The sequence below is a fragment of the Sorex araneus genome, chromosome 2 (assembly GCF_027595985.1).
Source record: "Sorex araneus isolate mSorAra2 chromosome 2, mSorAra2.pri, whole genome shotgun sequence".
NCBI classification, from domain to species: Eukaryota; Metazoa; Chordata; class Mammalia; order Eulipotyphla; family Soricidae; genus Sorex; species Sorex araneus.
In genome coordinates, this window is record NC_073303.1 from 122,888,689 (window position 1) to 122,912,421 (window position 23,733).

General features: G+C 39.7%; 1 protein-coding gene across 50 annotated transcripts in view; it reads right to left on the reverse strand.

Moving 5' to 3' along the window:
• Window positions 1-23,733, reverse strand: part of RIMS2 (regulating synaptic membrane exocytosis 2) — a 547,885-nt gene that overhangs the window by 293,777 nt on the left and 230,375 nt on the right. For all 50 annotated transcript variants that reach the window (XM_055125211.1, XM_055125201.1, XM_055125204.1 and 47 more), the window contains one exon: window positions 5,906-6,831. In XM_055125211.1, coding sequence (XP_054981186.1) covers window positions 5,906-6,831 — 926 coding nt within the window. The remainder of the gene's footprint in view (window positions 1-5,905; window positions 6,832-23,733) is intronic.

Genomic DNA, 23,733 nt, shown 5'->3' on the forward strand with positions numbered 1-23,733 from the left:
TAATATTAAGAAGAATTTTCAAACATTAGTTAAATACCAAGATGACTTTAGACCACAATGTTACATAGATTATTAAAAGTGCTTATTTTAGGGCCCAGAGAGAGTACAGCAGATAAATTGCTTGCCTTGCACACAGCCAAGTGAGTTTGAGCCCCACGAGGAGTGGTCCCTAAGCACAGAGCCAAGAGTAAGCCTTGAGCACCACTAGTGTGGCCCCCCAAACAAAAGCAGTTTATTCTCTGAGTGAGGCTCTGGGTTCAATCCAAGCCCCACCCCCAAATATACGTAAATAAAAGCAGCCTATACGCAAAACAATTTGATACTTTTTTCACAAATAGTCAAAAACTAATACTCTATCCCAAAAAAGTCAAGAATAGCACAATTTAGATTTCCCCTCATTATCCCAAACTCTGCATGGCCACTTCTCCTTGCCAAAAACCTCTCCTGGGGAAACACTAAACAGAAAAGTGTTATTTTATTTAGATGTCCTCTGCTAAAGCATGCTCAAAATATGATTGTCTAATGGAAATACACATTGGCAGAAACCATACTCTGAAATATATAGGTAGATGTGCAGGAGGGAAAAATCTGCCACCAGTGAATACAACTTTTGTTGTGAGACCTATTTCACAGCAGGGGCCTTTACAAAGAGACATTTGCATTTGGTCTCTATTAGGCTCTCTCTCAGTGGAGGAGGGGACTGACCTGTGTTCTATGTGCTGGAGAAAGCAGAACAGTCATGCCCCATGTATGTGCCTGCCCTGGAGCCCTCTCACTAGACTGGCCCTGGCCCCTCTCCCCCACCTCTGTCTGGTCTTCAGCCATATGGGCGTGGTACTCAGTGTGTGTTTCTGCACTGCAAACATGACTTATATGTGATAGTTTTGAACTTTATTTATGGGTTTCCTCTTGCCAATCTGTCAAATTCTATTTTGATTACACATCCAGTCCTAGAAGAATAAAGGGGGGGAAGGGGAGACAAATTTAGTACCCTTGACTATGTGTGAGGACTTTCAGTTAGGAGAGAAAAGAGGCGTGAATGACACCCAATGTCCTTCCTGAAGTGACAAACACTTTAGTCTCTCTAAATGCTAGTACATAGAGTTTTGACGTAATTCCTCTACAGCCTTTTATTTATGTGATAGGAAATGTCAGTGCATACTTCAAAATCTTGAAACAATGCATAAGTCCTAGAAGGACATGGCATACAAAAAAACTGCCAAGAAGTTTTGAGCATTTTTTCATGGTTTGCAACTTTCCATGGCAAAAGTGATGGCACTGCATTAGTAAAGAATTGGAGTAGAGACTTGGAGAGATGGCTCAATGGATCGGAGCACATGCTTTGCAGGTTGGAGCCCTAGGTTTTATATCAGGACCACATAGTCCCATGATCAATGCCAGGAGTGACCACAGAGCATGGAACCAGAAGCAGCCCCTTAGCACCATTGGAAATGTGTTTCCCTTCCCTCAAAACACAGAGTACATCACAAAATAGCAAGCCTCTGAAGGTAACCATTTTTCTTTTTACTTAGTATGATACATTCAAGTAAGTATGAAAAGCAGCCTAACTAAAAAAAAATTCTACTATCCTTGGGTACTGGTCTCATATTTTGTTTTTTTATATCCCACAAATGAGCCCAACCTTATTCTATGTATATCCCTCTTGTTCTGACTCATTTCACTCAGCATGATATTCTCCATACCCATCCATTTATAAACAAGGGCCAGGAGGATTGGAAGCCTGCGTCCAGTGCTGGGGGAGAAGGTAGTTGGGATAGAGAAGGGAGCACCATGACAAAGATAGTTGGAAATCTCTGGGTAAGAACTACACGCTGAAAACAGGTAAAGGAATAAATATGATAACCTGTATTGCAAACCATAATGCCCTGAAGGAGAAAAAAAGAATAGCAGGAGACAGAAACAGAGAAATAAGGAGAAAGAGAGACAGAGAGACAGAAAGAAAGAAGGAAGGTGTCTGCCATAGACAGTCTAAGGAAGGGTGGTGGGAGGGAAACTGGGGACTTTGGTGGTGAGAAATGTACACTTGGTGGAGATGTGGGAGTTGAAACACTGTATGACTGAAACCCAACCACTGTCAGCTTTGTAACTCTATCTCATGGTGATTCATTTTAAATAAAGCACTGCACTGCACTGTCATTCCACTGTTCATTGATTTGCTCAAGCAGGCACCAGTAACGTCTCCATTGTGAGACTTGTTACTGTTTTCAGCATACCAAATACACCACAGGTAGCTTGCTAGGTTCTGCCATGCAAGTGGGATACTCTCGGTAGCTTGCTGGGCTTTCCGAGAGGGACAAAGGAATCAAACCTGGGTCGGCCACGTGAAAGGCAAACGCCCTACCCACTGTGCTATGGCTCCAGCCCACTTAAATAAATAAATAAATAAAATATATCAAGTAAACTTAAGGATGCATTTTGGACAATAAAAATTCTGTGCTCTATGATTAAAACATTTATAGTTTTTCCTTCTAGTTCCCTAATGTTTCAGTAAAAATCATTTTCTTAGTAGTATTCATAAAAAGTTGTTGTATGTTTGTGTGTGTTTTGGGGTCATATGCAGCAATGCTCAGGGGTTACTATGGGCTCTGCACTCAGGAATTACTCACGGTGGTGTTCAGAGGACCACACAGGATGCCGGGGACTAAACCCGGGTCAGTAGTGTGCAAGGCAAATGCCCTACCTACTGTACTACCACTCTGGCCCAGTGTTCATAGTTTAACTTCAACAAAGACTGGAAAACTGACCAGTATAAGTGTGTGTATAAATTACTTGTTACAAAATTATATTAAAAGTCAGTGATACCTGTTCTGTATACAAACTATGTGATGTTTTTCCAAAAGAGTTAATATTTTATAGATGTTAAACATCTTAAGAAGCAAGAATGATAAAGACCAAGACTCTAGTGGACTGGGTGCAGCCTAGAGAATCAGTCATATGACCAGGTTACCAAGGGACAACATCCAACTAACTACAATATACCTATATAGTAAAAACCATTCCCACTGGTGCCATGACGGTTTACAATTGCCATGACAAGTACTGGAAGTGACCAAGTATGGTCAGAATATGGGTGGTGTGTTGACTCCATGAAATCACTCCAGAGTGCTACTTCTTCCCTGAAAAATCATGAATACTCTAATTAATGTGCCCTCTTCTTTATCTGTACAAATGAGGCATTTGTGGAGAAATTTTTTGAACTACTAACCCTGGAATATGCCTGCATGCTGATCCTTAGTGTACTATTTAAATATTCTTTTATAAGTCTCTTTTCTTCTTTTTTTTTTTTTTGCTTTTTGGGTCACACCCAGCGATGCTCAGGGGTTACTCCTGGCTTTGCACTCAGGAATTACTCCTGGCGGTGCTTGGGGGACCATATGGGATGCCGGGGATCGAACCCGGGTTGGCCTGTGCAAGGCAAACGCCCTACCTGCTGTGCTATCGCTCCGGCCCCAAGTCTCTTTTCTTCTTTATGTCTCTGACTCATTCTTGAATTCTTCCCTGGGCAGGTCAAACAAATCTGAGACCCAGACTGGGCCCTAACTCCATTTCCAGCATCTTAATTAGTATGATGTTCTGCCTTGATTTATTTGAACTGTAGATGTATTCTAAGCAGATAAAAGAGAAGCCCTCTGCTCTCTCACTATTTGCCTAAAAGCAAGACAAAACTATGTAAAGAAGCCCCTTCACCATAACAGGAAGAACAGAAGCTAATCACTCTTTATCATCAGCTCAAAAGATGGTGCCAGAAGAATCCACACAAGAAATTTCACTAACCTCTCTAATCACCCTTCACTTCATGAGGTCCCAAACTTTACATTCCCCATAACTTGCTACCCAAAAACTGAGATCCTTTTCCTTTGTTTTGTCACCTCTCTAAAAATGTATTGTTCTTCTGTCAAGATGGCTTTAAAAACCCAAGTTCTACCTGCTTCATAAACAAGTGCCACAGTACACATGGCAAGAAAGGTCTATTTGTCTTGCCTGTATTAATTTGTCTCAGTTTTCCAACATAATGACCCCCTCCAGCCCCCAACAAATACACAGATGAACTTAAAGGGAATGGTGGGGGTGGGAGGGAGAGAGGTAAATTTTCCCTCTTCTACATCTATCAGCTTAACTTTAGAAACTAAACTCTAAGGATTTCTGCTGGGATTATGATCAGGATGTTATTTTCTGCAAGAGATTATTTGGAAATGAACAGGCATATTTATAGCATTTAGCCTTCCCAGTTAGTACCATGAAATGGATCTCTATTCACATTTTCTTTTATGACACTCCTTACAGCTTCATGGTTTTCCTCCTGTGAGACTACTTTATATAATATTTTCTGGTTTTATATCTTAATGGGAATTGCTTTTATTTATATTTTCTAATAAATTATTTTGGATCAGTATAAATTATTCTATATAAATTTCATATGCAGCATCCTTCTTGAATTTCTTTATGATTTCTGTTAATTCTTATAAATAAGAAATAGATTATTTACCAAACATATCAGTGTGTGTGTGTGTGTGTGTGTGTGTGTGTGTGTTCACACATGCATCAACAAAGGACTTGGGTCACAGAAATCATTTTAGATATTCATGTATCTAGTGTATTGTGGCATGTAACAAAATAAATTGCAGAAAGATTAAAAGAAATATGTCACTAAATAAAAGCATGAGAAAATATACAGTTGAATAATTGACTTGAGAATGAATAGAGTTTGAGAGAAATTCCAAAGATTTAGGAATGTTAAAGTCAATATTTCAAAACTACCGAAGAAAAATAATGAATTAAATAGTAAAATGGGAAATGCATTTGGAAGAGATGACAATTAAATGGGTAAAACATTAACCACAAAAAAATTCTTATAAATCAGTAATAGAAAACCTAATACCCAAAAGAAATATGGGCAGAAAGAATAATAGGAATGTTCAGATAATTCATAGAGTAATACATCAAACACCAATAAACACATAAAAGTTTCAATAAATGTCACAATCATATTCTAAAATGACAAAGAGCATGATTTTGTGGTCTGTAATACTGGCAAAGACCTGGTGCTTCAAAACTAAAAGATCTAGCGCATCTAACAAGTATTAACCTTTCTTGGCAACTTGGTATATGAGTTAAAAGCACAAAAGAGTAAAATTAAATAAAAAGTACAAATCTGTATTCATGAAATATTCAGAGAATTGAAAAATATTTGCACAAAGATGAAACATTGTAGTACTATTAATATTACTAGCTACAAGTCATTGCAGTGTCTCCCCAAAAAGCTATCTTTAGTGGCACCTCCTTATCACAGAATATCAGTGCAGTCATTAAAAGCATCATTCTAAGGAACAGCTTAATGGTTTGGAAAAAAGTTAATGATATGATATTTATTGAAATAAATCAGAATAAAAAATTATATCCAGTATGATACTGGTTTCTTAAATATGTAAAATATTCATGCATAGGAAAAGGGAAGAAAATTTAACAAAACATTAATAATGATTAATTTGGCAAAACGAATTATAGATAGTTTGTATTGCATCCTTGCACTTGGGGAAGTTTTTCTGATTTCTAATTAAGTGAACACAATGTCTTAAATGAAACATAATACGTGATTTTGCAACTATAGCTAATAACTATCTTAATATGTCATTAAGTAGAAGAAATATTCCAGACATAATGCAAAAAAATATTTTTAAATCAACTCTTTACTTCCACATATACAACACAAGACATTCGCCTTTTTGTCACTTTAACTTTTTTTTCACATAACCAACACCATTAAATTAAGGCTTCTGAAATAAAGGTAGTAGCTCTTTAGTGTATATGCAGAAAGGCAACCTAAAACAGAAAAGCCTTATCTAACCAGTTACAGGGAAAGGTATGATTAGAATCGAATGCTTACCTTTTTCACTCACACTCTCACTTTCAATCTCAACATCATCACAACTTGTATATTCAGGAGTGGAAGCTAATTCTTCCTCTGAACTGCTCAATGATACCTGGCGCATTTTACCTCCTTTCTTTGATTTATGAGGCTTTGGTGGTGGAGGTCTCACTGACTCGGACTGGTCTGAACTGAGCGAATCATTCCTTAGCATGGTTTCCATTTTTTCCCGTTTAGTTTTCCTGACAGCGGAGCTAGGGTCTAAATGATGCTGCTTCCGGAGGGAGTCAGCACGTCTCAAGTCTGGTCTATCAATGGGGATGGGGCTCCTTCTGGGGGTGGGAGGGCTATGGTTTGTGGTCCTTTGTGGATAAGAACTTGGCCCCTGGGGCTCTCGAGTTCTTTCCATGGAGTAAGACCGTTGGTTCTCCAAGGCCGCTCGGCGCTCCGATATGGATCTCTGCCTGGGGGAGCGGTCAGCCCTCAGCATGGAAATCCTGGAATCTTCCAGCTCGGCGTTGGCCAGAGAAACGTCGCTGTGCCTTCTCTCGTGCCGTGCCCGGGACACTTCGGCGTGAATCCGCATTTGTTCCTCGTAGGGCTGCGGCTTCACTGGATAACGGGCCAGGTTGGGGTCGCTCCTGTAGCGCGCCTGGTACTCCTCCTCTCTCCTTTGCCTCTCATACTCATCTCTGCTCTCCACATCCTCATCATCTTCAAGGTACTCTTTGGAATGTCGGTGACTTCTCCTGCTGGAGTCCCTGTAACTTAGATGATCAGAATCTTCATAAAACTGGGGTTCCCGCTGAGACCGCATGTCCGGGTAGTCAGAGGGAGAGCCGGGCATGGCACTGTCCGATGGAGCATATTGTGAATAGTCCTCTCTGTCTTCCCTCTGCTCGTACCTCCTGCTCTGATCTCTAGACACCGAGGGACTTCTTTGCCTAAGCAACCAAAGGAAAAGGATGGTGAGAAGAACCTTTTAAGCAACTGTCTAATTCATCCACAAGTTGTTGAATAAAATCAAATAGGTCCTCTGCTTCCTTTTACATTTCATTTGAAAGTCCTGCCATAACAAAAATTTTGCTAATAATACTCATTTTAGGGAATTCAAGTTCAAGTTAGGGAATTCAAAAAGTACTCCTGATGTGCTTGACAATCCCTGAAATTCTACCTATAGAAAATATTTGCTCCCCGAAATTAGCTAATCATATTCTGCAGCTGCAATACAGTCTTAGTTCAAATGCCCTTGTTTATTAGCTCGGGACACTTGGCCAGCTCCCAACAGCTATTCAGAAGCTTAGAAAAATCCCAGCCTCCATTCCGTCTTCTGACACCTTGATGTGAAAGTTACTTAAAAACACAATGAAGAAAAACTGGGTTCAAGATTTGAATACTTTTTGACTAAAGTGAAGGGCTGGCTCTCAAACATCATTTCCCATTTGTCATCTACCTAGATCTCTCTGAGCACTGTTTCATCTAAATCTTCATTTTATCATTGCATCTCCAACCCTCTTGACAACGCTAATGTGAGATATGCAATTTGCATAAATGTCAACACTAATCATTCATTTATCACAATAACTCTAGATTTAAGGAAACACTTGCATTTCTAACACATCTTCATTAATATTAAGACCAGCTATGACAGGAAAGCCCTCATACTTCTTTCCAGCCCAAGAGGAAGGAACTTAAGAAAGACATCACCTATTCTCACACCAGGAGAACTGGGTAGTTGGAGCAGAACCACAGATGTTATTGTTAACCAAATATTCATACTTTCCTCTTCCCTGGCATGAATTCAGATAAAATCAACCACTAGGCATGTGAAGCAAATGAAACAGAAACCTGAAGATGACAGAAGTTGAGAACAACTGATAGGTTTTTTTCCCAAAACATATAAACAGGAGATAATGAAAAGGAATGGTCACCTGAAATTGAAGATGATTACAATTTAAACAGCTCAGTAGACAGTATAGAAGGGTGAGGGGAGAGCAAGGGCAGCACAGAGAGATGTGTGGTTTCATCAGCCCAGCAACAGTATCTCTCTCCTCTGTATCATGGAACCCCTTTTCTCCCATACCTGGCCCACAGTCTGCTGATGGACCAATTAGAGTTTGGTACTAAAACAGAATTCACTCTCTAGTTTTCCCATGTTGGAGTTTTAACACAGAAATCAGAAACCAGGGAACCATTTAACTATTCAGCCAGCTCAGAGGAATGAAGGCCAGGCTACGCATCTCAGTCTGAAGAACTAAGGCAAGGCATCTCAAAATGGACATAAGAAGCTGCTGGGAATCTCAAGAGCTATTGATAATTTGCCATGGATTCTGTCTCAACTGCTGAAAACACTGAAGTGGTCAGTTACCAGGAGCTTGCTCAGGAATCACTATGGCTTCCATATTTATCGAACCATCTGCCAATAACTGGTGCCAAACAACAGTGACTTTTGTATGTATCCCTGTGTGCATTATTTTAATTCACCAGGGTAAACTAAAATCTGGACCCTAAAAATCAAAGCATTATATTAAATGCAGAACGAGTGCACTGTCATAAATATTTTATGATTTGAAGCAAACAAATGTGATTTTTGCTTATCATCTTATCTTCACATACATAAAACATTTAGTATTTAACTAGAAATTTTATACAGGTTAAAATGGTTACAGAAAATCATAGATTTCTATACTTTGAAATATGTAATAGAAAAAGGGTGTTCAAAATAAATATTTTAGTATTAATCTACATGACATTATGTATTACATACAGGTTTTTATTTTTTTCAGAAACAATCATTACTTTTACATAAGTAGCTAAAGAAAAAAATACTTAGCAAAATAGCTGAGTAGCAAAATGCCATGAAAAAAGCACAGTTAGGGACCTGTGTGTCTTAGTTGCACTTGTGCTATTAACCAGTTAGTCAGACCTATGGAGTGATTTAATATGGCAGAGTGCTTTAACATGAGAGACATGTATTAAACACTCTTGTTAACTTGTCTTTTGTTGGTTTACTAAAATGTCTTCATTGGCAAAATGTGTCTGAGTGTCAATCACTCACTTGGAGATTTCCAGTATTACAGTTAACATGATGCTGGATATTAAGGAACATGAAGAGTGCAACACTTTATGCAATTAATTTAAGAAATCTTCCTTTAAAATTAAAAATCTTAACTTATATAAATTTAAATAAAAAACAATAAATAATAAATAAAAGTTTAAGGAATTTGCATAAAGTGAACTATCTTGAGCCTTTGTTATTTAGGGTAGATTTAACATCTTGCTGATGAATATGAATATTAACTAACAATAGAATTTATTTCCAAAGTAAGAACTATTAATAATTAGTCCTTAGCAAGCCATCTAAGTGCTTTTTAAAAAATGTACTTTGGATAAACTGAACTCAATATTAATCCAGCAATCATTTTGTGCTGGAGATTATAAAATTTGGCTGAAATGTGAATCATACTGTGGATGCTTAGTTGCATTGGATTTAAATAAACTTAGAACAGTGTATAGAATATGGCTTTTGAAATTAGAATGACTATTATTATTATTGCTTAACAAGGAATTTGACACCTTAAGGTAGAGAACCTTATTAAAGTTTTGCTAAAAGGCAGGATTTTATTTCAAAAATATTCTTAACCAAACAGTGATGAATTTGCTACTAATTAAGCAAAATATGGAAATACTTAGTCAAAATTATTTTTCCCAACTACATAATTTTTTCATATATGCTCTCCCTTAAAACTGAAAAGTTATAGACACCACTTTTCTAGTATTGGAGAGAGGAATCATCTGTGAAAATTAAATTACTGCATTTGTAATCTCTATTTCCACCATTGACTTATTTTTTAAAAAGATCCTTAACAATTTTATCACTGGATAATTTTACTTAAAAAAATTATAAGTAAAATAATATAATAATAATTTGTATGTTCCTCTAAACATGCATTCAATACAGTATCTAATCCTTAAGTTTACCACAAATTTAGATGAATGGAGCACTTGTCAAATATGACATTTATTACTATATTTATGTTATACTTCATTTTATACTTTCAAAGACCCTGAGAGAAGCATAACCCAAAACTATCCCTTTCTTTAGAATAAAATTGATGTGCCATTGTAAACAGCCTTAATTTTTAATGCTATAACTCAATCTTCAATTACTCATATAAGCTTCTATTTCTCATGTAACCACATCAAAACACACTTGTATTAACTTTATATTTACTCAATAGCTCTTCATTCTACTCCTCTTTATCGAAAATTAGATTGTTAACAACCATTTGTTCTTTCTCTGTAATATAGCTATTGGACTTGGAATCAGTTTATAGAACACTACATTAAAAATATCCTAACTCCTTACAAATCACATCATAATTAGGCAAAATCGTTTGAGAACAAAGCCAATTCTCTTCAAAATTCCATGTCTAAAAATCATACTGATTTATAGAAAAACTCCAAATAAAAATTCTTTTTTTAATGAGACACTTTTTCCAACTTCTCAAAGATATTTTCAATTTACATACCACTTTTTAATCATCATGCACTTCCTATTACAATATGAATAATCTGTTTCATCTCATGGCTTTATTATCATACACAAAGTAATGATCATATAAAACTATAAAGCAATCATCAAGTTTCTGGACATTTTAATCCATCAAACAAACATTCAAAAAACATTTTATGGACAGTAAAAGACTATTCGGAAACTGGAATTTTTAGATTCATCAATTTTTATCTCTTAAAACTCATAACAGCATAGAGAGTAGCGAGAAAAACGTAAAAATTTTATCTTACAATTCTATATGAAAATCTCTTACTCATAATCTTTATTAGTAGGGATCATTAAGTATCATCATATTTAAATAAAAACAGAAAGTTTGAGGACTCAATCTTGAAAAAGACTTTTATCTTTTATAAAGCTTTTATAAAGCATGGAATTGCTAAATAAAATTATAATTAATTACATCACACAACACTAACCATATAGTCTAATATAATGTTGCAATCAAATTTGATATTTGAAACCATTAAGACACATTAAATTAAGAATTCAACAGAAGTAATATTGTAAAACACAGAATGTATTATGGTTCCCTTTCTAGAATTTCTATAGAAATTCTTAACAGACCGGTTTATATTTGTCAAAAGCCATAAAATAGATCAATCTTTTTAAAACTCTCAATGTTGAACGCATTTGTATAGTTTTACCTTTTGCTCAACACCAATGCACATCTGTCGAGTGTAAAGCATCATGTTGACAAAAAAAAAAAAATACATCAACTCTGCCAGGCAGTGCCTTCATGTCATCCTTCTGGCTCTATCTGCAGCACAAGTCGGCCTCAATCAGGTGATCAGAGAGTCTCCTCAGGCTTACAATCATTGTATTCCAAACTCAATTACTAAAAAGTTATACATCAAATAGCCCTCGTTCATGACCGAGCCACAGAATCCTCTAGTGAGGAAAAGGTTACTCTTTAATGCTGTGACGGTGGCCGCATATAGTTCCAGGTCAAGTAAGAATGTACCCTGTAAGAAGGATTATGGTACTTAGCTGATTAGGGCTTCACAATACTGAACCCCAAATGCAGCTGACATCCAAGGCATTTCTGAGCACTAGACATAAAGCACATTTGGCTATGGATAAGCCATGTTCTCTGACGGTCATTACGCTATTTCTGAAATGATAAGATTCATTATGCTCACGCGTGATAAGTCAACTTGCACTGCTGTCAGAGAGCATAGAGAGTGATAATAAACAGCGAGGGAGTGAAAACACACTATGCACAGGGAAAACAGTTCAATGGCCTAAAACGAAAGTGAAAGCTGGGACTCTGTGAGTAATATGGGGGTCACCAGGAGAGAAAGAAGAGTTTGGGTGGCTAAATGAGGATGAATTGGAAAACCATATATTCAAGAACAACAACGGACTCCAAAAGGTGAAGGGAACACAGTTTATACCCCCAGGTCCCTGGCAATGCACACTGGAAACCTTTATAAAATCATGATAATATTATGTGTTTCTTTTAAAAATTTAAACTGTATTTAAACATCATGATTTACAAAGTGGTTCATGATACAGTTGTTTAAACATCAGTGTTCCAACACCAGGGTGACCTTCCCTCCACCACTGTCCCATTTCCCAGTTACTCCCCAAGCTACCCTTTTAGCATGCACAAAATAATTTATTTTATATTGCTTGCTGCAATAAAATAGCAATGTTATTTCAACTCCTTAAAAGCGATACATAAATAAAATGATAATGGTTTAAAGGATCTATAATTTCTTTCAAATTATTCAGTAACAAGTTTAATATTCAATAAGAAAGAATCCTTTCCCAAAGGTGTCAGGGGATAAGAAACTGCAGTTCCTGGTGAAATTTAATTAAAAATAATGGGTTCCACAGACCAAAATGTTGGTGAGACAGTGAGTTTAAGTCAAGCTCTGCTTACTTTTACCACTTAACCTTTCCAGGCCTCCACTGAGTCATTAAAAAACATTAACATTGGGGAAAATACCATCAGATTCCTTTCTACCAAAAAAGCCAATTACCTAATGCTGCTACTGCTCTTCTGAGAGTTGACAAAACTTACATACAATGGAGAAAAGTCGGTGTTTGCAGAGCAAAGCAGGATGAGAAAGAACTGTGCTGGGCGGGCTCCTGTGAACTTCAAATACAAAACGAAGGCCACATAAAAGGTGGCCACACTGTGCCTCCCTTAGAGCCACTATCAGCAACAGAATTAACTAGTAAGTAAGGCGAGACCTGGGAGAGATGGCGGTGGGAGATTAAATCATGTTTACCCACTGAAATGCCTAATCAGGAGGGGTAGATAGATCTTTAACAGAAATGTAGTCAAATTCAATACAATTATTTTGGGGGGGAGGGAGGCAGTTTGGGACACATCTGGTGGTGCTCAGGGGCTACTCCTGGCTTAATGCTCAAGGGTCTTCCCTGGCAATGCTCAGGGATGATGTGGTGGTGCTAGGGAAGAAACTTTTAGCCTGCATGCAAAGCAAGAGTTTGATCTCTCTCTCTCTCTCTCTCTCTCTTTCTTTCTCTCCCTCTCTCTCTCCCTCTCTCTCTCTCTTTCTCTCTCTCTCTCAATTCTCAAGGCATTTCCTTTTTTATAGGAGTGTTAACTCATAATAGAACTGAACCAACCCCACAGTCCATACTGAACTGAAAAAGTATTTCACAGAACATGCAGAAAGCGTCAGAAGCCACCAGCGGTGCTCTGAGAAGCTAGGCAAGCTCCTCCCTGAGCTTTCCTTCCACCACTGGCAGCATCTCAGGGAGCTCCAGACTACTCTACCTATGCTTATCCCTCACCTTCAGCACCCCAAGTGCCCCCGCAGGGTCTGCCTTGGACTTGCACCCACCATTTCTATCTGATCCCTCTTCCCCTTCTCTTTCAGTCTTTGCCTCCTTCCAGGACCCAGCTTCTCCTCTGACCACGCCAACTTCCTTTCTCGCTTGAGGACTAGATCCCCACTTTCACTCTGCTTTTATAGGTTATTTTATGCCTTGGGTGAGAACTCTCCATACATTTCTAAGTATGAGGCCGAATTGTAACTTCTCATCAGAAGAGTTACAATTTTAGTATCCACTGAATTTCTCAGAAGCACACAATAACACAAGATCCTATAAATCAGGTCCCGGCTCAAATTAATTTTTATTTCACGGATGACATTTGCCTCTTATCTTGGAAATATGGAGCTCTTAAGAAATCCTAATTGCTCAAACCTGATGCACAAAGTTCCTTAGAGACCCACTGTAACTCTTCTCTCTCCACTGCCTCACCCCAATTTGCCATGTCACGAATGAAGAATCCTGAAAACCATTCTATAGAAGCTCATTTAAACCTGGAGTGACTCCATTTAAGATGCTCTATCTGGTGCTATCAGTCTTTGAAACAGTCCTATAATGAAAAACTTACGGAAAACAATTTTTTAAAAACCCAAGTTCAACGAGTAAGGTAGGAAAAGTAGAGGAGGAAAAAGGAAAAATAAGTTTAGTGAGCAACCAACTTCCACAACCATCCATGGATGACTTAGCACACACTGGACAGTGCATCCAACTCTCCTCAAACTCTTTAGTCTTACAAACAGTTCCTTTTGGGAGGTCTGATTATTGGTTTAATATATCGATTCCGTTCTTTCCTCCTTCTTCTCTCTGCTCCAAAGACAACTCCCAGTTACCTCACTGGAGTCTACAACCCCAATAACCTGAGGACTCTCTTCCTAGAGGGAAGAAACAAACCCTGCTCATCTGCAAACCGCATGTGAAATTAATTATTAATTTTCACTTTGTGTGTATCTCCCTACTGAGCAAAGACTTAACACAGCTCTACAGTGTGGGAAATACAAATAGTCTTCCTTGGAAGCTCTGTTTTCCAGTTCAATCCCGTCCTTCCACTTCTCATCTTAACCCGTGAGGAGATTTGCTTGGGTCTACCTTCAGAATAGCCAGAACACAAACAGCTCTCACTGCTGTCGCTGGAGCAATTGGGGCACACTCACCATGATTTCCCACATGAATCACTGCCAAGCTCCCAGTCCGGCTACCCTGCTTCCATGATAGCCTCCCACAGTGCTGTCACACAGTCTCGACCTCACACTCACTCTCACTCAGCGGGTCCCCTCCAAAGCCTGCAGGAATCCTGTACATTTGCACAACCCTGGGGTCCAACACCCACCACTCTCTGGCTTGTCCCTGGCTTTCCCAGCTCCAGCCAAGTCAGCCTCTCACAGCTCTGCCTTGGGGACCACAGCTCTGGGGCTCCTTTTATTTGGAATGCCACTGCCCAGGTCATTGTGGGTGAGGGGGTGTCTTCCCACCAGCTAAGCAAAGAGAATGTCCCTAAATTTCACATTCTCCATGACCTGACTGACCAGCTTACCTCAAACTTCCATCTCCACCTCCCCGCAAACTCTCAACCCAATTAATTCCCTTCACCTGCTTTGCTTGAATTTTTTTGTGACATTCATCAGCCTCTAAATGTATTTTTATTTGTCCTGTTATCTCTCTGCTTCCTTGGGCTAAAGTATTATAAACAGTAGTCACTGTTTTGGTCACTTTAGTCCCCAAAATGTGCCCCACAGTAAATACTCAATAGATAGTTATTAATTAAGTAAAGTTACATAGTCAAGACTTTTTGGGTGGGGAAATGGGGAAGAGAGTAGAGGGCCACAATCCGCAGTCCTAGGAATTATTCCAGATTCTCCTCAGGGGTTGCTCCCAGAGGTGCTCAAGCAACCATGGGATTTCCAGGGACCTAATCCAAGCCTCCTGTATACAAAGCCTGTGGTCAGCCCCATGGGTTATCTCTCTCACTCCAGGCAAGGTATTTATTCATCATCATCATCATCATCATCCCGTTGATCATCGATTTTCTCGAGCGGTCTCAGTAACGTCTCCATTCGTCCTAGCCCTGAGATTTTAGAAGCCTCTCTTTACTCGTCCTTCCCAACGGTGCCACACTGGAGGCTCTTTCAGGGTCAGGGGAATGAGACCCCATCATTGTTACTGGTTTGGGCATATTAATACGCTATGGGGAGCTTGCCAGGCTCTCCCATGTGGGCAGGAAACTCTCGGTAGCTTGCCAGGTTCTCCCAGAGGGAGAACTATGCTATAAGATGTCGCGCAGTCAGGAGCTTGGTTTTATAGTCTCTGGATGTTGGCCATTGATGAGATTACACAGCTCTGAGGGCAGTTTCTGGTTGTGACTGCCTAGCTACTGAAAAATGGGGGATCTGGACAGAAGAGGCCCAGTCCTGATGCGAGCAGGCTTGGAGATCTCAGCCCCCTGTCCCTCACACCTGGCTTCTTCTGCCTTCATGCGTGAGGCTCATCCAAACATGTGGAGAGGGGCCTTGAGCATGGCTGTGGCTGGGTTCCAGAGGTCTTCGGCTTGGCTTCGGGGGCTCTACTCAGGGCTGGGAGGGAAACTCAACCCACCCCCTTGGAGGGGCCCCGGTGAAGACAGCCAGGTGCAGGGGCAAGAAACTCTATTTGCCCAACCAAACAGCCAATCTAAAAGCTAAATTTAGTAACATTAGCTGCAACTTACTCTACTATGAAAAGCAAACTTACAAATTACTCCCCAATACTACTCTGAAGTGAATAAGCCAAAGGTATGCCTTTTGTGCACGTGTCTTAAGAATATTAACCCCTTCATCTCAACTCCTGAATCTTCTCTGTGTAACTTTATCTGTAAGAATTATTTAAAAACTTAAGTGACCATTTTCAGGAATGTGTGAAAACTGCATCGTTTGGGATAGAGAGATAAAGAGTTAAAGAAGAGTCGTTTCTTGGCAACACAATAGGAAACATCTTGAAAAACAGAGCTATTGCTCTATCTGCCTTCCAGCTAATTTACATGAGAATACAAATCAATTAGATTATTGTATGATTGACAATGACATCCGATTATTGTATGAATGGCAGGTACAGAAAAACAGTTGCTAAACAAGATTTTTTTGGACAAGAATTTATAAGCAAATCATTGCAGAGATGTTGGGAGCAACTAATTTCCAAGGGAAAACAAATGAAATATATATGTATACATAGACACCAAAAATATGTATATACATATATTTGGTTTATTGGAAGTATATGTACAACATATATTATATCAGTATTTGTATACTGGTATATTATATATACACTTCTTTACTGACGAAATGGGGTGTCAGATTTAGGAAGGGACAATGCTGGGAAGACCTGAGGAATCTTCCGCCAGTACTCTTCAATACACTGGCTTGGCTCTTCACATACTACCTGTCTGGATGCAAGGTTCCATCCCAATGGAAAACCAGCAGAACTGTTCTGTTGTACAAGAAGGGAGACAACCACAACATTAGCAACTATCAACCGATCTGCCTGTTGTCCATCATCTACAAATTATTCACTCAAGTCATCCTGAATAGGATTGGCAGAACACTAGATGAAGGACAACCATGCAAGCAAGCCAGGTTCCAAAAAGGATTCAGCAAGATCGACCATATCCACACGGTGACCAAGCTCACTGAGGTTTCTTGAGAGTTCAAGATGCTGCTCTGTCTAACGTTCATTGATTTCAAGAAGGCCTTTGATTCTGTTGAGACTGAAACGGTGATCAAAGCCCTAGCCAAACAGGGCATTCAAACTCAATACATCAGGATCCTCCGAGATCACCAGGATCTCACCATTCTACAGGGAAGTGATCATCAAGAGGGGTTCGGCAGGGTGATACTATTTCATCGAAACTCTTCAGTACCACCCTTGAGAATGTCATACGACCACTGGAATGGGAAGAAATGGGAATGAAGATAGACGGTCAGCAACTACACCACCTCCCTTCACTGATGACATCATTCTAATAACACCAAACATTAGCCAAGCGGCACCAATGCAATGGGATGACAATAATAGATAGAGTGATACAGTGATATATATATATATACAAAATTCTGGTATAACATACATATATTTGGTTTGGTGGTTGAATTTTTGCTACATAACTCCTACACATGTTTATGTCCATAAATACACAAAAATATGTTATATAAGTCATATGAAGCTGAAGAAACTGATCCAAAGTCCTTCCGCATGACTTGTGCCTTCAGAAGTGACTCAGTGAGATAACCGGAAGGCACCTCCTGTCTTCAGGAGAAGAACATTCAGCATGTGCACACTGGCACACAATGGTGTTCCTTTGCTCTCTGCCAGTTCAAATTATGCAACAATCAACCCCAAGGCTTATGTAGGCAGCATATTCTCTGGAAGAGAAATACTCCTGATTTCTTAAATCTTTAGAGCCAGTAAAATACTTAACTGTGGATTCTTTGGTGCATTGTCTGGAAAAGTAGCAGAAAGTATTATCTATTGGGGTAGCACTGTTTCCCACTCCCTTCCCACCTCAGTCTGCCCTAAACCTCTGTCATTACACACCCATAGTATTAGAGCATACTGGGAATTTTAAGAAAGGCTTTCCAAGGAGGTGAATAAGCACTATGCTCTACAGAACAAAACGTCTGTGAAGCACTGTATTTTTAAATAATTCTGCTCAGTCCTTGAAGACATTCTCCCTTCCAGAAAGCCCTAGAAGGGAAGGAAGGGTGTGATGTTTTCTGGAGTCAGGTCCCAAATAAGAGTAGAGAGCAAAGCAAAGCTCTGACTGACAGTAGGCCTTTGCTCTGTGTGAGACAGTGGCTTCACTTCAACAAGTTATTTTGTGAGATCTAATAATATTCCAAATATTATAATAGTTGATATCCCAAGAGGAATATGAACTCAGAGGCATGTCTGAGTTCAAGACAACAATGAGGGGCCAAGACTAAATACTGGAGTTCCTCAAGACTGTCATCTGGATGTGGACATGATTTTTAATATAAAATTCTCCAGATAAATCCTGAGTCTTCACTTCTATAGCAAAATTTCCTCAACAATTTTACAAAGTAACCAATAGAAAATACTATCAAAGCACGAAATCCCTCTTAAGCGTCAATTTCTTGAGCGGGCTCAGTAACCTCTCAATTCGTCCTTTCCCTGAGATCTTAGAAGTCTCTCTCGACTTGGCCCTCCCAAGGATGTCGCACTGGAGGCTCTTTCAGGGTCAGGGGAATGAGATCCAGCTTGTTACTGAATTTAGCATATGAATACACCATGGGAAGCTTGCAAGGCTGTCCCACGTGGGCAGGAAACTCTCAGAAGATTGCCAGTTTCTCCCAGAGGGAGAAGTAGGCTACAAGAAGTAGGCTTCTGGGAGCTCACTTTTAAATCTCTGGATGTTGGCCATTGATGGGATTATACACACCTGGGTTCCTATGCCAGTACCTTCATGCATGAGGCCTGTCCGAACGTGTGGAGAGGGGCCTCGAGCATGACTGTAGCTAGGTTCCGGTGGACTTCGGCTGCCGGAAGCTCTGGTCAGGGTGGGGAGGGAAGCTGGATCCCATCCCCTCCGAGGGGCCCCGGGGGAGACAGCCAGGCATGCGGGCAAGAGACTCTGAAAATACTATCATACTGAGAAATCATTTGCTTGCCCTTTATTAAAGAACTGTGATTTACCAAGTTATTAATAGTTGAGTTTTAGGTACACGATATTCCAACATCAATCCCATCACTGGTGTCAATTTCCCTTCATATGTGTTCTCATATTCCTGCCCCATCCCCCCTGCCAACCTGACAGACACATTACAAAGTTCCAGTGACTGCAGCTTAAGTATCATGTTTTCAGTGTAGCTGAGTCTGTGTTTTAGGTATACGGCTGTACCACTCTTCCATATCATCATATAACTGAAGCCCTGATGCCTGTTCACCCATTACTTCCTGTTGTCTTCTTCACCCTTGATTTCTTTGTTTCCCTGTCCTCCTCGCTAGACAGCAGAGCATCTTCTTTCTTACAAGGGGAGGATAGTCTTTTCCAGTCTCTGCTCTGGGCTCTGGACTGCACTGGTCCAGTCAGACTGGGGTGAAGCGTGCATCACAGACAATGGAGTGGGTCTGCTTTAGATGGAAGGCACAAGGACCCAGCTGGTCCCATCACAGTGACTCCGAATGGGGGATGCTGCAGAGACAGAGATTATCTGTCTCATGATTGCGGATTCAAGTAACTCTGAGAGCAACTGGAAGTCAATTTGGAATCGTGAGTAACTGTGCCAGGATTTACAGAGTGACAATCAAAAATAGATAGAAATTAGGGCCTACAGCACATTATTTGAAATTTGGGCTCAATTGTCGCCGGAAGCACAGACAGTGCTGACGCTTTCCATGAAGCAAATCAGTGAACTCCCCTCATTATCTTTTTAATTAATTTTTTTGGTGTTAAGGCACCATGCTTCACAAAATAAATAGCTGTTATTTTTAAGCTGGTCTCAATAGGGTCTTCTATTTCTTGCAACTAAAATTTTGGCTGACATATTCTGTGCTACTCTAAAGTCTGTAGGTTATTTTCTCATCAAATTGTCATGATGTTTACAAAATTTGCTTCTATGGAAATTGGGTTTTCCTTCATGAAAAATTAAGTACTTTGGGGCCCTTAAATATACAAGTAGTCACAAGGTTTCTTTAAAGTATTTTCAGTTTTGCACCCAAAAAGTAATCAATGAGATGAAAATATTTTTTGAAATAAAAAACATGAGTTCTATGTCTACCATTAAATTTCAAATGATAGGGGCCAGTGAGATAGTACAGCAAACTGGGGGATTGCCTTGCATGCAGCCAACTAAAGTTCGATTCTTAGCATCCCATGTGGTCCCCCAAATACTGCCACAAGTAATTCCTGAGTGCAGAACAGGAATAACCCCTGAGCATCACCAGATGTGGCCCATGCCCCCAACAAAAGAATCAAATGGTAAGTATGATGTTAGACTTATTCTATTTAAAGTTTAAAAGTGATTTTAAAAAAAAGGAAAAGCAGCACTCAACACATCTTAAGCAAAGCATCAAGATTTTTAAAAATTAATTCATATGTTAAATTATAACTTATCCAACTTCAAGCTAAATTGGAAAGGTAACAGAGGTAGACAGAATTTTAAATATCACCTTTATTACAGGAGAAAACTTATGTTAGAGAATTAGCCTACATCTGGGCAAAAGTGGGCTTCCGAACATCAAGCCTCAGGAGAGATAAAATAGCACTTATGGCCCAGCCCACCATGTTTGATCCCTGGAACCCCATATGGTCCCTTGAGCCCTGTCAGGACTGATCCCTATGTGCAAGACCAGGAGTAAGCGCTGAGCTCTGCCAGGAGTGGCCCCAGAACAAACACAAAACCAATACCAAGTGTGGGAATCATACAAAAAACACCTACTCAGATTCAGAAAACACTGGTTTAGATTGTTTAACAATCTGTTCCTGTAAAACTTGGGGCAAGAACAGAAGGCAATCTATGCTCTTTGAATAGAAGACCCCAGGAGAAAGAGGAAAGAGAAAGAAAGATCTATCTAGGCTCACTTCATTATCCCCAAAGGCAGAATACAACAGAGAGCTTGGAGCTGGGTGTCAGGAATATGATTCCAGGGTATCTCTCTCCCTGTGGAAGGAAGCAGAGAAAGAAGGGAGAGGAGTCTGCCCAAACCCTAGAACATCTAGTTCTAGAGTTGTGTTAAGCTAAAGCAGCCACAAAAAGAAGAACTTTATGAATCAGGGCTCAAAAGACACTTTAAGCTTGAAGTTGATATGATAGCTTTATAGAGTTCATAGGCTTGAACCAAGATCAAAGGCAAAAGAGAAAGTGACAGACACAATGGTTGCCCAGATAGTCGTTTGATCTCTTTTCTATACCCTAAATGTGTTCAAGATCAGCAGTGTGCCTGGTCTGAAAGTTTTACTTTTCAGGTTCTTATAGCTTTGGGTGGTCATGTGATAAAATTTAAGTCAACAGGAGGAGATGGCTTCTATGAATGTGATTTATTTCCTAGCAAAAGACAAACCCAGCAAATACCTGCATGCTTTGCCCTTCTTTTAAACTGGAATGTGGTTTGTTGCCTGTCACTCCATCACTTTCCTGTTCAGGGACCCACATGCTATGGGTGGCCAATGAACAGGCCCAGAAAACAAAAGTCTCTGTTCACTTTCTTGAGCAGCTGTATCCTCCTTGAGCCACCCAGATACCTCAATTGTGAGAAAAAGCATTAACTTCTCTACTGAAGCACTGTGGTTCTGTGATTTTGTTACAAGAAGCCTCAATGCTGAGCAGAGAAACATCTCACCCTAGTGAAAGTTCTAGACTCCTAAGGTCATTCGTAACCTGGCTGCTATTACAATAGAAAATAAACAAAGAGAGACAGCTGTGGAGGAAACAGTCTCGGAATGGAAAATGTACCACGTTGTCAGAAAGTAAGAGCTGCTGGGGAGAGACTGTGAAGGAAGGAGCAGAAGAACATGGCCGAGGTCACAGATCCTCAGTCAGGCCAGGGTGGGACCAAGAGCCGACTCCAGCATTTCTGCCAGCCATCAGTGGGGTCACACAGAAGCTGAACATCAGCTGTATTGGGAGTATTTATAACACAGACTGTGCAAATGCTACAAAGCAGGGGTTTTTCTCCCTCTCTGGAGATCCCAGTGACAAATATTTACCAGGAAAGCACCTGGGGCAACCCAGCCCAGCTCAACTGGTGCTGAGAAGCAGCCCAACCGTTAGCGGAAGCGCTTTCCTGGTGCCTTGGGGAGGCACAGGGAACACCTAATATAGCTGACACTTAGTGGGAACTCAGGCACTGTTTGAGAAAGGGAGGAAGAAATCATTGTTTCTCCGACACTCATAACTATAGAGTTCATTTTTCTTTTCAAAGGAACTAAAAATAGGAAAACAAACTCTTCAGGTTTTAATTTAATAACACCTGAAAATCTCTGCACTTCTGGGAAGATGGTGTTCCACCCCCGATCCTACATTCTTCTTAATGTAGGATAATTATGACAGCATTTAACTGTACTTATTAATTCAGAACATGTTAGAACTATTTTTTAAAATTTAAAAATAACAATTAAAAAATGGTAGATATTCATTTCTGAAGAGCTAATGGTTAGTGGTCAGTGTGCTGACCCGAGAGAGAAAAACTGAAAGGAGATGCCACTAGGTGGCGCTACATTATATAGCTGTACCTGCCCTGAGGCATCCACACTAAAGAACTCTTCTTTTAAATTAAAGGACATTGGTCGGGAGGAAGTGGTCACTCTGGAGAAGAATGGAATGCTGAAAATAGGTGTAGAGTGCCCATCACAGAGGCAGGCTGGGGGTTGGGAGGGTCCTGGGAACACTGATGGAGGAACTGATGTTTGAACATCTTAGGCCTGAAACTCAATCATGAATAACCTGGTAACTTTGAAATTAAAAGTAATAAATAAAAACAAAAATTAGTTTATATTTTATACAACAAAATCTCCTTTACCTTATTTTATTTATTGAAAATTACTCATACTATGCACAAAGGATTAAATAGCACAACAAATGAAATACAGAAAAAAGCTAAGAAGCAGGAACCCCAGAAAAAATATTTGTAAAAATGGCAGAAGACACCAGAAATGAAAGTTAGGTAAAGATTTAAAAGGTTTGTGTAGCTAGGCTAATAAATTGGGCCTTCATTTTATAGTTCTGTGGTTTTGTGTTAGCAAGTTAACTGATGCAAGTCCCATAAACCAAGAGACAGAAGCAAGGCCAGGACTAGAAAGATCAATTGATTTCTCCAATGACTCTGATAAAGTTATGCAGTTCTTAGCTCAGTAGAAAATAATGAAACAAAATATATTCGGGAGCCTAACTAAATCTGTGAAACTTTGTGACAGATTCAATGTAGGAGGTAAGGAAAAGGAAACAAATGTTGATTACGAATAATTTTTTCTTAAAGGATTAAATTGAATAAAGACTAAGAACAGAGGGAGGCAAAGAGGAAAGTACATGTTCTATTGTTCTATTAAGAAATATAACTCATATACAAGTGAACATAATAATCTGATAAATGTTCCTCTATCCCTGGACATGAGGCAATGTCCAAGAAAGCAACACCACCTTTCATCTACTTGGTTGATTTCCTTCCTTCCTTTTTTTCCTTCCTTCCTGCCTTCCTTCCTCTTTTTCGTTTTTGAGTTACACCTGGTTGTTCTCAAGGCTTACTCCTGGCAGGGACTGGGGAACCATACAGGATGCCGGGGACTGAACCCAGGTCGGTTGCATGCAAGACAAGCATCCTCACCCACAGTACTATCTCTTCAGCACAGCTTACATTTCTATCATGAGTTATGAAGCACATGGTACACGATGCATCCATTAATACATGCGATGAAGACTATTACAAATTGTGATGATGGCTGTGGAGGTAAAGGCACTGTCTACCAGATCACGGTCTGGGC